The 16,775-nt window shown below is 34.0% G+C and overlaps 1 protein-coding gene across 2 annotated transcripts in view; it reads right to left on the bottom strand.

Annotated features, from left to right (window-relative positions):
- Positions 1-14,268, bottom strand: part of LOC110030392 (translation initiation factor IF-3-like) — a 51,703-nt gene extending 37,435 nt beyond the window's left edge. For both annotated transcript variants that reach the window (XM_020733082.1, XM_020733081.1), the window contains exons 1-4: positions 13,803-14,268; positions 5,783-5,822; positions 5,637-5,696; positions 4,596-4,657 (exon numbers count right to left, since the gene is read on the bottom strand). In XM_020733082.1, coding sequence (XP_020588741.1) covers positions 4,596-4,657; positions 5,637-5,696; positions 5,783-5,822; positions 13,803-14,047 — 407 coding nt within the window. In that variant the 5' untranslated portion in view covers positions 14,048-14,268. The remainder of the gene's footprint in view (positions 1-4,595; positions 4,658-5,636; positions 5,697-5,782; positions 5,823-13,802) is intronic.
- Positions 14,269-16,775: the final 2,507 nt, after the last annotated feature.

Raw genomic sequence — 16,775 nt, 5'->3', positions numbered from 1 at the left:
TAGACTGGGAAGTCACTGAGGTTCTCCTCAGGATCTGTGGCCTCCCCTAGTTTCTCTTCATTTGGATTCCTCAATAATGTTCCAGATTCGAGTTTTTCCCCTTTCACACCTCTTCGTCCGATTTCGTTGAAAAGTCCTATCTTTTTGGCTTCTTTGAAGATAGTATCCCCTGATTTTTATCGAGAGTTTTCTTAAGTAACATTATGTCACGTAAATATAAGCCCTAATTAAATAAAATTAGCAGGATGAAACACTTTAATAATTTCTTCTCGAAACTGAAGCCAAACCATAGGATAGACTGAGAAGTCACCGATGTTTGCCTCCGGATCTACGACCTCCCCTAGTTTCTCTTCGCTTGAATTCCTCAACAATGTTCCAGATTTGAGTCTTTCCCCTTCCACACCTCTTCGTCCGATTTCGTTGAAAGGTCCTATCCTTTTGACTTCTTTGAAGATAGTATTCCCTGATTTTTATCGAGAGTTTTCTTAGGTGACTTCGGTCATTTAAGATGTAATTAACTATGGGGGATTGCCCTTATAGGAAACTTTTCCAAACCCAGCCTAAAATAAATCCTGTTTAATTCTTTGTATTAAATAGGGGAACTTGTCGGCAAATAAAATGATTTTCGCAGACCAAACGGATGTCATATATTTCTTAGTTTATTTGATCGACTTGTGTTAATCCCTCGGGATAGATACAGGATTTGAGGTAGAACGTTCTTTCATTTAAACTGTGAAAAATATGAGGTCAGTTTGATTTCATATTTTTTCTAAAATTATATATATATGTAAATTAAAACGTCCTTCCGAAGCGGAGCGGGTTTTCGTTCCCGGCGACCGACAGCTTCTTACGGGCAACTCTCCCAATTTTTCTCTTTAGCGCCGACAATTGAGTGTCATATTTTCATTTAATTCTAATAAATTAAAATCATTTTTATACAATATGTCTAAGTCTTTCTAGTTCTACCTCTGCATTCTTAACATAAGTCGAATCTAAAGCATTTACTCTCCTAATCAGATCATCAAATGGTCGACGTTTAATGTGGCCAAACCATCTAAGATGACTGTCTCTAATTTTGTCCACCACTGGAGCTACACCAACCCTATCACGGATATATTCATTTCGTATTTTGCCTCTAAGCGTAAAGCCACTCATCGATCTAAGCATTCTCATCTCGATAATACTTAACTTAGTTTTATGCTTCTTGCTTCTCTTTTAAAGGTCAACATTCAGTTCCATAGAGCATTGCAAGTCTCACGACCATCTTATAAAATTTTCCTTTCAATCTAAGCGGTACTTTTCTATCACATAATAAGTCCGAAGCATTCCTCTGAATTCTATTAATAGCATCCTCATCTATATCACCATCACTTTGAATAATATACCTGAGATATCTAAAGGGTCACACCTTTTAATAATTTGATCACTCATAGTTACAATTCTGTCACTAGAGTCACTAGAGCAACTACTACTAAAATTACATTCAATGTATTTAGTTTTAGTTCTACTCAAACGAAGGCATTTTTCGCTGATGATATCTTTCTCGTGGATAAGACTCGAGAGAGCTCAAAAAAAACTTGAATTATAGAGGTCTACATTGCAATTTTAGACATACAACAAGGTACATCCACCTGTAAATGTCCGGTAAGAGCATCCATAACTAAAACAAAAGGATATGGGCTTAAAGCTGATCCCTGATGTAATCCAACTGAAATAAGAAAATAATTAGTCAATCCTCCTTCAGTTTGAACACAAGTAACAATTCTAGTATACATATCTTTAATAACTTGAATATAAGTCATTTCAACACCTTTCTTCTCAAGAACTCTCCCAAGGATATCTCTTGGAACCTTATCGTAAGCTTTTTCTAAATTAATAAAAATCAAATGTAGATCCTTCTTATTATCTCTGAACTTCTCCATCAAATCTCCCAATAAATACATAGTTTCCATAGTAGACCTGCTCGGCATAAATCCAAATTGATTATGAGAAATATTTGCAATATGTCTTAACCTATGTTCAATTACCCTCTATCATAACTTTAAAGTATGACACATCAACTTAATTCCTCTATAATTTACACACTCTTGTGCATCCTTTTTATTCTTAAAAATGGGGACTAAAATACTCTTCTTTGACTTCGCAAGCTTCTTTAGTTTTTAAAATAATATTAAAGAGTTTAATAAGCCAAGAAGCTCCCAAATCGGATATCATCAGGTCCTACAAACTTTTCACCCTTTATTTTCTTTAAAGCTTCTTCAACTTCTTTTTTATCAATGTGATGGTAAAAATGAAATATTTTATTATTATTAACGATATTAAAATCACTAAGGACAATCGTATTTTCAAGAACTTTATTAAAAATTTTATCAAAATAACTCACCCACCTATGTTAAATATTTTTTTTCTTAGAAAAACACTTTTTTCATTTTTATCTTTAATACAATTTACTTGAATTAAAGCTTTACTTTTCTTTTCTCTTTGTTTGGTTATTTTATACATATATTTTCACCATCTTTAGTATATAATTTATTATAAAGATCACTAAAAGTAAAATTTTTAATGTTACAGATTGTTCTCTTAGACTCTCGACGGGCCATTTTATATTTTTTTCGATTATCTGAGCTTTTACATTTACCAGTTTTTATAACATAACTTTTTATATTTTATTTTTTCTTGACATTGTTATTCCACCACTAACTATTTTTATTTATAGAAATTTTTTCTTTTAATTCTCCAAGTACATATTTTGTCACTTATTTAATAGTGTTTTTACTTTATCCCACATAGAATTTGTTTCTTCATGAACATCCTAAATCTTGAAGTTTACTTATAAAAATAATTTTATTTGTATCTTTTAGGTGTCCTCATCTAATTCTACGATAATAATTCCTAGTATTCTTTAACTAATAATCGATGTTGAGTACTTAAATCCTCAATTTGAATGATCTTACAATCTTTACATTTTTTATGATCTTTTCTTCTCATAAGAAAATAATCAATTTGTGTTTTATTAGATCCATTATTATAGGCAATAATATGCTCATCTCTTTTCTTGAATAAAGTATTAGAAATAACAAAATCATACATTAAAGCAAAATTTAATATGGCTCTACCTTCTTTAGTAATCACTCCAAAATGGTAGCCACCATGAATATCACCATGAATATATCTAAAATCTTCTACCACTCTAACGACATGTCTATTTAAATCTCCTCCAATAAAAATTTTTTCTTCAAGAGATATCATTTGTATTAAGTCTTCTAGGTCATTCCAGAATTTATATTTAGAACATATATCTACACCTACTTGAGCAACATAAACATTTATAATATTAAAAATTTCAGTATCAACAACAATATTAAGGGCTGTAATTCTATCTTCAATTTTATTAATTTTTACAACATTATCTTTCAAACTCATATCTATAATTACACCTACACAATATCAAGTGTGACTCTTACCTAAATACCAATGCTTAAAGCCTAAGTTATCAATCTATTTAGCCTTTTCTCCAACCCATGTAATTTCTTGAAAATATAAGATATTTATCTTTCTATGAATCAAAATATCAATTAATTCCATTAATTTACCTGTGAGAGTATCTATATTCAAAGATTTTATCCTAATATTAGTTTCATGGACTAACTTATTTACCTGCATCAATCCATAATGTGGGAAACTTGCTTATTTGACAGTACGCCTGGGCACCGGTGTAGTGACTCTTGCACACTTCATTGTATTCAGGTCATACAGCGCGTCATTTCTAAGGTACACACTAGTGTTTACACAATGATCCAAATGATTCATGTCATGATTTTTTGACAAATTTTACGCTGGTTGTCGACTACTTCACACAACCCTCCACTTTTTACATTCGAAACTTGGAGCCCGACAATGGCAGTGTTCTCATCAAATGATTATCATAAACATAATTTAAAAAATTGGCATGCAACTATGAAATGGACAACATTCATTCATTTTCTTAAAGAAGTGAAAAATCAATCACTATCAGTTTCGTCTCCATCAATGTTCCACTAAGCCCACTAGCCCTCGATCTTCATTATTTAGATCATAGCGCCTCAATGTCATGGGAAAATTATTGTCACGCCATCAATTTTTGGACTATTGCTATTATATGTAATTCATTTTCAACTTACTCATCAACCTGTGAACTATTGTAACTATTATGTAATTACTATTCCTTAAATATGCACGTTCCATATTACAAACTCTCATGATTGTATAAATGCTACATAAATGTTAGAATAAAAAATTCGAGTAAATCTCTCTGATTTTTACCAAAGATATTTAAGGATTTCTTGCAAGGGATACTGAATATTAAGAACCTCAATGAGCACATTTTTTATCATCAAGAGTTATAATGACTACTGGATTGAGTGATTGTCTGATTAAGTAAAAACAAATGAAAGCAAAAAAATCGAGCTTAGAATCTCAAAATCAAAGGCAACAGATTTTAGCAAGCTGCAAAGCAATTGCAATTATAGTTTGATTCACTTTCTTTCAAGCCAAGCCCAGCAAATGACTATTCTTCAACAACATAAAGCTAAGAATCAACAAAAAGTGTCACGCACTTGTAGTCAGGACTTTCAAAGAGTCTGAGCACTGGAGGATCTGCATCTGATGATAGTATTGCCTGTAATAGAGAAAAGAAAAGAGCTATCAAATTGCACCTTCAAAACTCGTACATTGCAAAAGCGATACGACCAATATTTTAAAACAACAAAATGCAAATTCATTTATTGTCATGCTCTATAAGTTCCATCAACTACATCATGATTCCCTAAAACCCTAATAAACATGCAGAAATTTTTTTTACTATCTCATCACCAAAGATGCTACTCTAATTGTCCTTCCAATAAAATCAATTCTGACATCTATCTACACTTTCAATCTTACCACACTCAAACTGACTAGCATTGACTTTCGTCCATAAAATGGGTGATTACAGTATAGCCAGTCTAATAGAAGTTTGATAAAATATACCGTTAAATCCACCTGATGCCATCTCACACCCTCTTCAAATCAAATCATATTCATATTTTTTTTTTATATAATCGATGCAAGTTACTTAAACACACATACATAAATATCACATACTTTTTCACGAATTATGAATGGAATTATTGACAATTATTTATTCACTAAATTGTACAGTACACTCATATTCTTGATTATAGTAAACTTAAACCCCCATATTTTTTATTTTTTCCCCCAACTTATGGCTTTTCACTTATTTTAAGTTCAACCTATCACAATTCTAGCATCTACAAAAAACATATATTAAAATTTTTCATTTTAAATATCTTTTGTGAGCATCTCCATAAGCATTACAAATATTAATAAAGTTAATGCCTAGCCTTAGCCCAAAACATACTGACATTGGATACAGTACTTAGAAAAGCAATAACGAAAATTTTATTTTAAAATTAAAAATAAACAAATCAACTCAAGCAAAATGCAGTTCGTACATGTGCCTTCTCAGTAGTTCAAAAGAAAAACAGTGGTACTATAACGGGAAGAAAAAAATAGTTTGTGAATAATTGATATAGATACCAGCTAAGCATTTCAGATGCATTTAACCTATAAATTTGCAGCCTACTACTGAAGAATACCAATATCAGGTCAGCATCCTCAGCTATTTGAATGGCTTCACCTATTGAAACTATACCAACCTGGAATAAATTATGAAACAAAAGAAGACGGCTGTAAAATGTCATTACCAAATGGAAACAGAAGAAAAACTTTTAAGAAAACTCACCATATTTTGCTGTTCATCTAATAGCCTCACAGAAGGTGATCTGGAGCAAGAAATTTTATGTTACTAGATCCAAAAAACATGCAAGTGAAATGTTTTATTATGACACGAAACCAATCAATGCCTTCCAAAACGTTCACTCAAAGATGATTCATAGTGGAAATAAAACAAAAATTTGTAGTCTTATCACGTACATCATATAATCGTTTTCAATTGAAAAAATAAATAAAAAGAAAGAAAATCCTGTATTCTCAAAAATACTATCTACTAAAGGAATCTAACTTTAAGAAGTAAGAAATTGAAGTTCTTTCACTTACAAATGAAACTTATGAATCCCTTAATCTTTGTGATTCCATGCCATAATAGTTGTGGTAACTTGTATTAACATCCTTAAAAAAAAGGCTGTTTCCTATTAGTCTATGTTCAAAAACAACTTTACCTTGGGACCATAACATTACATAAACCCTCCTGATAAGCAGCCAGAGTAACACCAGATGAATTCTATTAACATGGCAAAGTACTCTCTAATTTTCCAATCTTTCCATCTTTCTCTCAAACTACCTAACGCAACCTTACTAAATTTATGGACTTGGTAGGGAAGCCAAGCCTCTAACCTGTCTCGTTCTATCCATTTATTCTTCTTCTTTGTTTTTCTTGACAACCAAAAGCATCACCCTAAAGCACAATAGAAAGTTGGAAAAGAATGAAGTGGTTAGAAATTAAAGAATCCTGACAGAAAGAGAGATACATGACTTTGAAAATTATGGAAAAGAGGAGAGCCATAAGGTAGTTTCATGATGAGAGAGGGAGAGGGAGAGGGAGAGGGAGAGGGAGAGGGAGAATAAATAAAAACCATGCAAGTTGTTAGGACTTAGCTTATGAAAATACTTATTTATTTTCTCTTTTCTCACTATTATAAATAAATAAATAAATATTTTTCAAAAGTAATTCATAATTTATCATTCTGTCTATATGCATTCAAATCCCTATTTACAAAAAACAGGTTACAATTAAAATTAGAATAAATTATATCTCATATCTAGATAACTTTCAAAAAACCGTGTCCTGTATTTAAAATAAAGATGATCATAAAATAAATACATTTAAAATTGAAATCAAACTCTAAAATAATTAAAAATAAAAGAAAAATCTATAAATAATCTAGAGTTATTTATATTCATGTCTTGTATCATACTAACTCCAATAAGGCAATTAGATTTCTTTGAAGGTCATTCAAAAGCACTTACTTTGTAGGCTCATTTCTAAGGTTGAAGAGTGGTGCAATTAGTTCATAAGCATCTATTGTATTAACATGTGTGATGCAACACGTCAAGTAGTTCATAGTCCATGTCCCAACACGATGCATGTTTTTGCATTAAAAATTTTCAAAATCTGATTGGGAAGGTAGTTGAAAATTAAACGGAATGTGGCTAAAGTTAAAGTTAGACGGGAGATGATTGAAAGTTGGTTAGAAGGTGATTTTGATACATTTGGTTAACCATACTCATCCAAGCTCCATGTGATTTGCCTATGCATGTTCAAATAAGGGTTGCACCATTCAAGGCATGCTTTAAGGCTTATCCAACAAATCAAGTTTAAATCTACATGAAAAAAGAAAGACTTAAGCAACACTAAAAATATCCATGTAAAAAGTGACTGACCCCTATCCTTTCTATTTGACCTTGAAATTGTTTTTTTTTTTTTTTGATTTATAAATTAGTTATGTAGTCTATTTTGATGAATATTGAACGGTTAAAAGAAAATTTTTGTATTCAAAACTTCGTGAAGTTTCATGCTCGATTCCCCTCTTAAAATTTTAGTTAGATCCAATTAATTTTATCTTTCCACCCTATCCATCCCTTGATTTTCCATCATCTACAATTCCCTCACAATATTAAAATAAATACATAACTTCACTGTAAACAACTGACCCCTCCGCATATCTTAAAGCTGTAAGCATCCATGCTCTTGGATTTCATCCTCACTACCCTACAAATCTTCACCAAGATTTTTCTTCCTTACCAATAATTAAATAATTAAATCAATATCATACCTCTTGGCCAAGTCCACTCCATAATACATATGCGACCAAAACTTCACCCAAACTCACAAAATAATTCATCTCATCGGGTTACTTCTCGGCCTCCACATACAAACCCAACAAGAACCTATCCTAAAATGTAGCAATTACAAAGGCTTCCCACATTTCACTACACAATCACAAGCAAAAGCAGACCATTCCATTTCAAACCACCACCCCACAAATTTTTATTGCAAACATACAAAGTAAAACATGGAAGCTTTGAATCAAAATGTCGTCATGCATTTTGCAACCATATGGATTAGTACCATAAAAGAGGATTACAATCACATTATAGCAATAACTCAGATTCAATTCATATTTCTTAAAAAGTAGCAAATAACACTTTTGGAACTTGAAAAACAACTTGCACATCACAAAAAAAAAATACAATTACACCAAAATGAGTGCAACAAAATGTTTTTTCATCTCAATAGAATACAATGGAGAAAAAGAATTAATATAGCAAACCCCACTTAGTGGGATAAAGGCTTGTTGTTGTGTTGTAGTAGTAGTTATAACAATAATAGTATCATGTCCTTTGAAATAAGCCCGAGCATGATCTTAAAGTCTAATGCACAATCTAAAACTTAGACTCAACATGTTTCAGTTATTAATGAATGATCACCACAATTAAGCTTAAGGGTATGGTCATACTAGCGCACAATCTTAAAGTTAGAGTCAACAAAGAGTTCAATTACTAATGATTGATCGCTACCATTAAGCTTAAGGGTATGATCATCTAGTAATCATTAAAAACCAATTCATCATAACAATTTTGAACGAGAAAATGTGGTGAACATGCTTGAACTTTTGGATGGATGGCCTTTCAATGCGGATGATAAAATGATAATATGCATAATCTTCATAAATAGTAATTAGATGCGTCAACAATGGATGATTTATAATATCTATAGAATTACCATCGATTAAAATGATAGTCATGGTCATGATATGACATTATAACGATAAGCACTTTGTAATACAATGCATTATAATTATCATATTTATACGAATAACAATAACGATCATAATTGTTAGGGGTTATATTAGGAAATAATTTATTACAGTGAGAAATTATGAGGAATAAATTATTTTCTTAGATTAAGGAGTTATTTCCTTTCTTATTTTATATTTCTATTTCCATAGATTAGTTATTATTTCCTTCCCTATTTTAAGCTTTCCTATTTTATGTTATTTACTTTATCTCCAAATAATTGATCTGATTTAATTATTGGAGATATTAGGTGAAATATCTTTCATTTTTATATTATTTCTTTTTATTATCTTTCCTATTCTAGGATCCATGTAAAGGTTATTTATACCCGCTTTCATATCAATGAAATTATCCAGAATGCTTCTTTATTTCCGCATTAATCTGAAATTGAACATGATATCAGAGCCAAATTTCGTATCCTAGCCACTGGCCCTCCTTCCACAGCCGTCGGACTCCATCGTCCTTGCGAGAAGGGAGGCACGCTTTCTCTCTGTGGAGGCCCTCACTGACAAAACAGATCTCTGCAAACAACAGGAATTGCGAGCCGTGACTTTTGTGTGTTGCGGGAGCTAACGTTAGAGAGCAATTTTCTCTCTCTAGCGGAAATCCCTCTCCGTCGGTGGGTTGTAGTTCTTCCAAATCCAGAGATTTGTGACCTGCGCCACCGTCAATCGAATACTAATTCTGTCCGTTGGTAGGATGTGGTCCTACTACGTTTCAGAATCAAGAGATTTGTGACTTATGTCTGCCCTCAATCGAACACAAATCCTATATGTTAACGAGTTGCAACTGTTCTGAATCCAGAGTTTTGTGACCTACGCCTGCCCTCAATTGAACACAAGTCTCGACCTCTGCAAAATATTATGATCCTCTCTTGTGGAAAATCCCTATGTCTATGACCTACCCCTAGAAGGATACTACTGGAAGCGGGATTGAACGCAGTCGCTGTAGCTGTTAAACTCCTGTATCGAACATCTAGACGCCAACAAGAGGGAGAATTTTCTCTTTCTAGTATGGGCGGACCTCTCTCAACTACTTCTAGGGGAAATCCCAGGCTTGGCTCCCCTGCAAATTGTTCATCCGCATCTGCTCCTACCGTCGCTTCTCTCTCGTGCAGTCGTCGCCACCGCCGGACCTCCTTCCTACAGTTGTCTGGCTTTGCGTCTTGTTCCGTGCAGGTTCTTCCCATTGTTTTTTGACGCCTGCTCTCTACAGCAGTCTGGCTTCCTGGTTTCTAATAGTCTGGCTTTCATGATTTCATGCAATGCCTCATCTTCTAGGCAGTAGTAGCACTATCCTTACTAGTGACATACATTGAACTCTTCTTTCTCATTCCAATAACAAGTCATATGTGGTACTCTGATGGCGTAGTGAGGTGTTGGGTGGATATATTACCAGGCAGGGGTAGTGTCGAGTGATGGCCTTAAACCAAGTTTCTATACAGACAATGCAACAGTTTATTTAGTGCACATGTTTCTGTGATAGCTTATGTGGTGGAAGCCCATTCAAGTCTTTATCACCCTGTCAAAGATAATTTTAGCAGGTATCTCTTTTCGAACTGCCCTTGGCTTCCTTCTTTACAGTGGAAGTTTTTTTTCTTGATGTTACAACGCTTTCCTGTCGAATTGAAATGAAGACGCAAGAAATTGCATGAAGTTGGATGTGCGACAACCAGTTGTTTCTTGATTAGATGCATCGGATGTGCTTCAATGCATTTCACAAAGCTGCAACCTCCATCGGAATTCTTCCTGCAGCAAGCCCTCCGAAATTTTCCATGCATCAGGCCCTCCTCCGAAATCTTTCCCGCAGCAGACCCTCCTCTAGAGTTTTTTCCTTTATCAGGCCCTCCGAAAATTTCACTGCAGCAAGCCCTCCACCTGAATTCTTCCTCAAAAACGTCCTCCTCTAGAGCTTTTTCTTACAACTTGGCCTACCACTTAAGTTGTTTTTTCTGCAAGACATATCCTACAGCTTTTACTATTAGTTGTTTACTTCCTTGCAAACTCCCCTGCAATACCGTAGGAGTCTTCCATCTACTTACAAACACTGCAGAAAATGCAGTCAAAAGACAATCACAGTTTCTACTTCCCTGCAAACTCCCCTGTAGCATTACCTGTAGGAGCTTTCTATCTACCTACAGACGCTGCATGAACTGCAACCATTGTTGTCCTTCTCTATAGCATTACCTGTTGGAGTATTCCGCCTACCAACAGACACTACAGAAACTGCAATAAAAAAATACAGCAATGTGGGATAAAAACTTCAAGTTTTGCCTCTTAGGGTCTTCCTCGCCCATTATTTGGAGTTTTCAAATCCAAGTTGAACATGATTTTCAACCATGTTTAAACTTGAAGAGAGTGTTAAGAGTTTTACAAGGAAATAATTTATTCCTGCAATACATTATGAGGAATAAATTATTTTTTTGGATTAAGAAGTTATTTCCTTTCCTATTTTATATTTATTTCCTTAGATTATGAGTTATTTCCTTTTCTATTTTAAGCTTTTCAATTTTATGTTATTACATTTATCTCCAAATAATTGATATGATTTAATTATTGGAGATATTAGGTGATATATCTTTTTTTTCATATTATTTCTATTTATTATATTTCCTAGTCTATGATTCATGTAAGGGTTATTTATATCCACTTTCATATCAATAAAATTATCCTGAATATCGTTTTTATTCTGCATTATTCTGAATTTCAACAATAATTATAATATTGAGTCATATGCATTATAATTGTATGATTCTTTAATTGCTCCATCCAATACCTCAGCCAAAATTAGAACATTAACCATAAAACACATTTTGCTAATAACCTTTAGTTTAAATATGATGCATGAGGCTTATGTTAACATAGAGTCTACATTTCATCCATACGTAAATCATATCTACACTAATATTTCAAATTTGATGTTTATGTGCTTAAAGAAACTTGTCAATAAGTCATAGTGTCAATTCCAAAGTGACTGAGAAACTCTTTTAGCACCATGGGCAAGTTTATATTTTTCTAATATATCATCGAGGCATAATCCATGCATCTTACATAGATTAATTTGTTGGTTTTACAAATTTCATGATAATATATAAAGAATTCATAATTCATATAACTTAAGGTTAAGATTATAAGGGGTTCAATTATTTTCTTGCCTAAAATGAACATGAGTACGGGATGTTCAAAGATAAAAGATGGACTTGACTACGGTTGGCTAGGATTTAGATGCAATTGCAATAAAAAATCAACTCTAATACCAACTAGATTTAAAAGAGGATCGTACTTGTTGCTAAAAATTAAAGGAGGGCCTACCCTTATGGATGCTCGTTATCGATTTATTCTTCTTCATCTATTAAATTTTCCTTAGAATTACATCATTTTTTTTTATTCATTCCTCGGCCAAGGGTGAGACACCAAGATCAGGATGCACAACAACCTTGAGACTCAAAGGATTTAAGCTAATGCAATTATGGGAACAAGCATAAACTCAGAGAATGATTTTTATTGTGCGGTGTTTTGAAAAGTAGAGAGAGTAGAAGGAGGGAGAAGGGAGGGGGGTTTTGAGAATTTATACTTTATGAATTTTAAAAGAGAAAGAGGGGTTTAAGATAATTTCACAAGAAGAGTGAGAAAGGGACTGGATGAAAGAATACTTTCTACTACTTCATATCTGGTTATCTCTAATACAAGCCTTCAATCCACATTTATGGAAACAAACAGACATTCAAAATCAACTTAATTTAAATCTCAAATATAGATTAATCTTGAGAATCCTATTATCTAATTAAAAAAATAATCCAAAAAATAAATGCATTAACAATTGCAATAAAATCCTAAAAAAATACAGCATAAAAGAAAATTGTAGAATAATTTAGAATTAGTTTTTATGCAAGCCTATCAAATGTGCAATTCTTATGTTGCAACGCAATGTTACAAACAAATATCATAATCAATTTGAAAATTAAACTTGAAGAATTTACAACACAATCTCTATGATACATTGGAGTTTACAATTAACTTGAAGCAAGGTAGGTCTTTGACATGCAAGGGCCTTTTACAAACAATTTAGGTTCTCATCAAAACTGATTCCTCGTATCAAGATATTCTCTGAATTTGTTAAAATGTAATCAGATCCTATCATTCAAAGGGACATAAAAGTAAATTCATAAAGTAGAAAGCTTTCTAGTCCTAAAATATCTTTTAGGAAGTATTTTTGTTTCTCTCTTGACATAATTTCCCTTGTAAAGTTGGTGACTTGGTGCTTGCAGGTATTTCTACATGAAAATTAATATTATTGAGCATGACATTGGTTATGTGTTGATCTATTACTTAAAACTAACTTAATCTCTACGGAATGATTCAACATATCAGATGCATGCTAGCATTCATTGTCATTGATTAATTTAAAAGACAGCATTTTCCTCATCTTTACATGTCTAATTATATGAAGCTCTACCATCACAATCTTGCCCAAAATTAGCATTCTTAGTTACTTGTATGTGGAATAGTGTCACTCATTTAATACCAATATTAATCAACAATTTCATCTCACCAATAATGTGCCACTCTCACTTGATGATTCAATCTTCTTGATTTGCTGCTAGTCCGCCAAAATAACGTTAGAACCAGAAATGACAACTAGGAAGCCAACAAAACAGCTTCAATTTTTCATCTAAACCATGACTTTCTGACTAATTTACAGAATTAATCCACAGGACGCCAACAAAGTTCTCAGCAATCAGAACATAGAAGCTTCATTTTACCTTAATAAACATGGCCATGTCAAGATACCTATACACCATCCATAAAGTTCCCATACTCACTAACCTATCTCACATGCACTTCTTCAGCAATCAATGTACACTACCATCGCCAAAACCACAAGTGCCAGACAATCTTCTGAAATTTAAGGTCGGATAATCCTTAGACACGGAAAAGATAACTCACTGAATCCTATCAAGATCAAGGGCCGGATCATAATCTGAATCCACGATGCGGGTTTTTCCTGAACTCCTCCTGGGCCTATAACTGCCGCCGCTGCTTAACCGCGCCACTAGCTGCCCTCCTCGGGGCAGTTTACATAAACGGAGAAGAGAAGGCGGTTTGGATAAAGGTTTTCCCAGCCGAAAACCACCGGGAACGCAGGTCAACTTAGAGTCTGGGGTACAGCACAGACCGGCAATTCCGGCCATGTTTGGGTAGAGAAAATTAGTAAAAGCGATTTCAAAGACAGAGAAGAAAAAGAAGGCGACGTGAAGGAAAGCGATGGGATGTTATTCAATGATGCTGGAGAACAGCCGAAGGAGAATATCGATTGGAAACCATTGGGCGTGAAACCTTGCTGCTCGCTTGGAGCGAGACGGAAAACTAGCGGGAGGCGGAGACAGGAAAACAGTAGGGAAATCTGATCCGCATATTGAACCTCAATCGCTCAATCTAATCTGCTTTTCTATTTATATTATCTTACGAAGAAATTTAAAATTTTTAAGTCGTGTATTCAAATTAAATTTTGGCTTTGGAGCCTTTTTTTTAACTGAAAAAAAAAATACATATTATAAATCTAGAAGAAACTCAATGGATCAAAAGACATCAAAGGGAAGGCATCAGCCTTGCTAATCAGTTGGTAAAGAACCCCCAAGGCTCTCCATGAGGAGAGTAAGGGTTCTACCACGATTTACACCACGAACATCCAAAAATACATTTTGTCCAGTGGTGAGCTATTTGTCGAAATATTGTGATTAACCTTCTACCTAACAATCTAGTCTCATCCTAATGACAAAAAATTACTTATCCAATGGTCGATAGTTTACAGCAAGACCAGAGTAGCAGACTGATGGAACCAAACCAATCGATCAAAGTCAAGTCGAATCGAAGATAAACAAAAGCCGAACTACAATCCAACTCAGCATATTCGAGCGAACAAGCCTCGCCAAACTAAGGCCGAATGATAGAATAGTCGAGTCATGAACTCATTTATGTAAATACCTAAAATATCTTGTAACGCCCTCATTAAAGCAGGGCAATCAGGTAATTAGGCATTATTGAATCAATATATGTTCTGTGAATCATAACCATGTATAGAGTGTCAGACGGATGAGAGAAAGAGAGTGAGATTAAGAGAAAGTGTGCACAGTAACACAGGAGTTTTGATAGAATAAATTTAGTACTCATTTACTGTAGAAAAAACTCATTATTTATAAATTTTAAGGGTATCTAGTGTATAATTACATGTTTTTCCATATTTTAACACGGGCGTTACAAGTCATATTCGTAACCGACTCCAACAACCTTTCATATTCATAACCGATCTTAACACAATTTCATATTTATAACTGCTTGGAGGCATCTGATGAACTGGTAACCTTACCGCTCATTAGTTGAAAGTATTTGGTTGGTCGATAGACATTTGGTCAGCTAAACAGTCATCGTCAGCCCTTTCAAAGGAATTCTGAGGTAGGCAAACTTGACCCGTCAGGTAGGTTATGTACCACCGCAATCTAATGGGTAGCTCTTTTTTTATAAGAAGTCTTCTCGGAGGATCAAAAAGGCGTTTCATGTGGGTCCTTTTATCCATTTTTATGAAGAGTTCCAGAATCGAGTGAGGGAACTGGTCATGAACGATTCTCCGTCGGACTTGGCTCCTTTAATTTATTTGTTCAGTTGTGCTTTCATTTGCTTGGCTCGAAGTTCTGAATGAAGGAAATAATGCTTGGTGTTTTCATTTTTTGACCATCACACTCCAATCTTCATAAATTCCAACGGGTCTCGCTTATGAGCACTAATAGTCAAAAGATAAAAACACCAAGCATCACTTACTTCAGAGGAACTCTAAACCAATTGAACAAAAGCACAACTGAGTCAATAAATAGAGGCTCAATTAAAGGCACAATCGTTCATGACTAGCTCCCTCAGCAAATGCCAAAACTCCTCATAAAAATGGCCAAAGCCCAACCACTAGAATAATCTCGACCATTGATCCTCCAACTTAATTGACCATTGTTAAGACTCCCGCCACTGCCTCTAGAAACTTTAAATACGCATTTTTGGAATCCCTTTACAGAAATGGATATTGAGTCTAAAGCTGACTCCGATTGAGAGACTTCGAGAAGGCTCCTTATCCAAAGAGAGCCACCTGTCAAATTATGGTGGTACACCTTCTATCTGATGCACCATATTTGACCTAATTATAGGAGGGTCTCTCCTACAAATTCCGTTGAGAGGCCAAAGAGAGCCACCTGTCAAATTATGGTGGTACACCCTCTATCTGATGCACCATATTTGGCCTAATGACAGGAGGGTCTCTCCTACGAATTCCCTTGAGAGGGCTAATTGACGACCTTTCAGCTGATTGAATGTCTATCGGCTGACAAACAGCGTTTAACCAATCGATCGAAAAGATTATCGAATCATCATATGTCCCTCTCCAAGCAATTACAAATACAAAATTGTGCTAAGATATTTTATGAGTATGAAAGGATGTCGGAGTCAGTTACGAATATGAAGTAGAGAATAATATCTTGTAATGTTACTATTAAAATAAGGACAAACTAGAAGGGGTCATTTCTACATTAAATGACTATGGAATTCACTCTATCAATACTCTTGTGATACATGCACTCTCTCTCTATATCTCTCTCAATCTCTCTCTCTCTTTCTCGTTGTTTCTCTCGTTTGTCTTGTTTTATATAGCTTGGGTGTGATTCACATGACATATATTGATTCAAAAGCCACATTGTACGCCCCCACCCCTCATATAAATAAGGGGATCATTTATACAGTAAAGGCTAATTAATCAAACACAATTCTCTAATTCTATTGTTCATTAATGTGCTCTCTCTCTCTCTCTTATTTTACACTTTATTCTTTGGGTATGACTTTCATTAAAATTTAGGTTCAAAATCCTAAAATGTGCAACGAATG

The sequence above is a fragment of the Phalaenopsis equestris genome, unplaced genomic scaffold (genome assembly GCF_001263595.1).
Source record: "Phalaenopsis equestris unplaced genomic scaffold, ASM126359v1 Scaffold000712, whole genome shotgun sequence".
In the NCBI taxonomy this organism is placed as follows: domain Eukaryota; kingdom Viridiplantae; phylum Streptophyta; class Magnoliopsida; order Asparagales; family Orchidaceae; genus Phalaenopsis; species Phalaenopsis equestris.
Note: the sequence above shows the minus strand (reverse complement) of the source record. Positions and strands in the feature narration are given on the sequence as shown.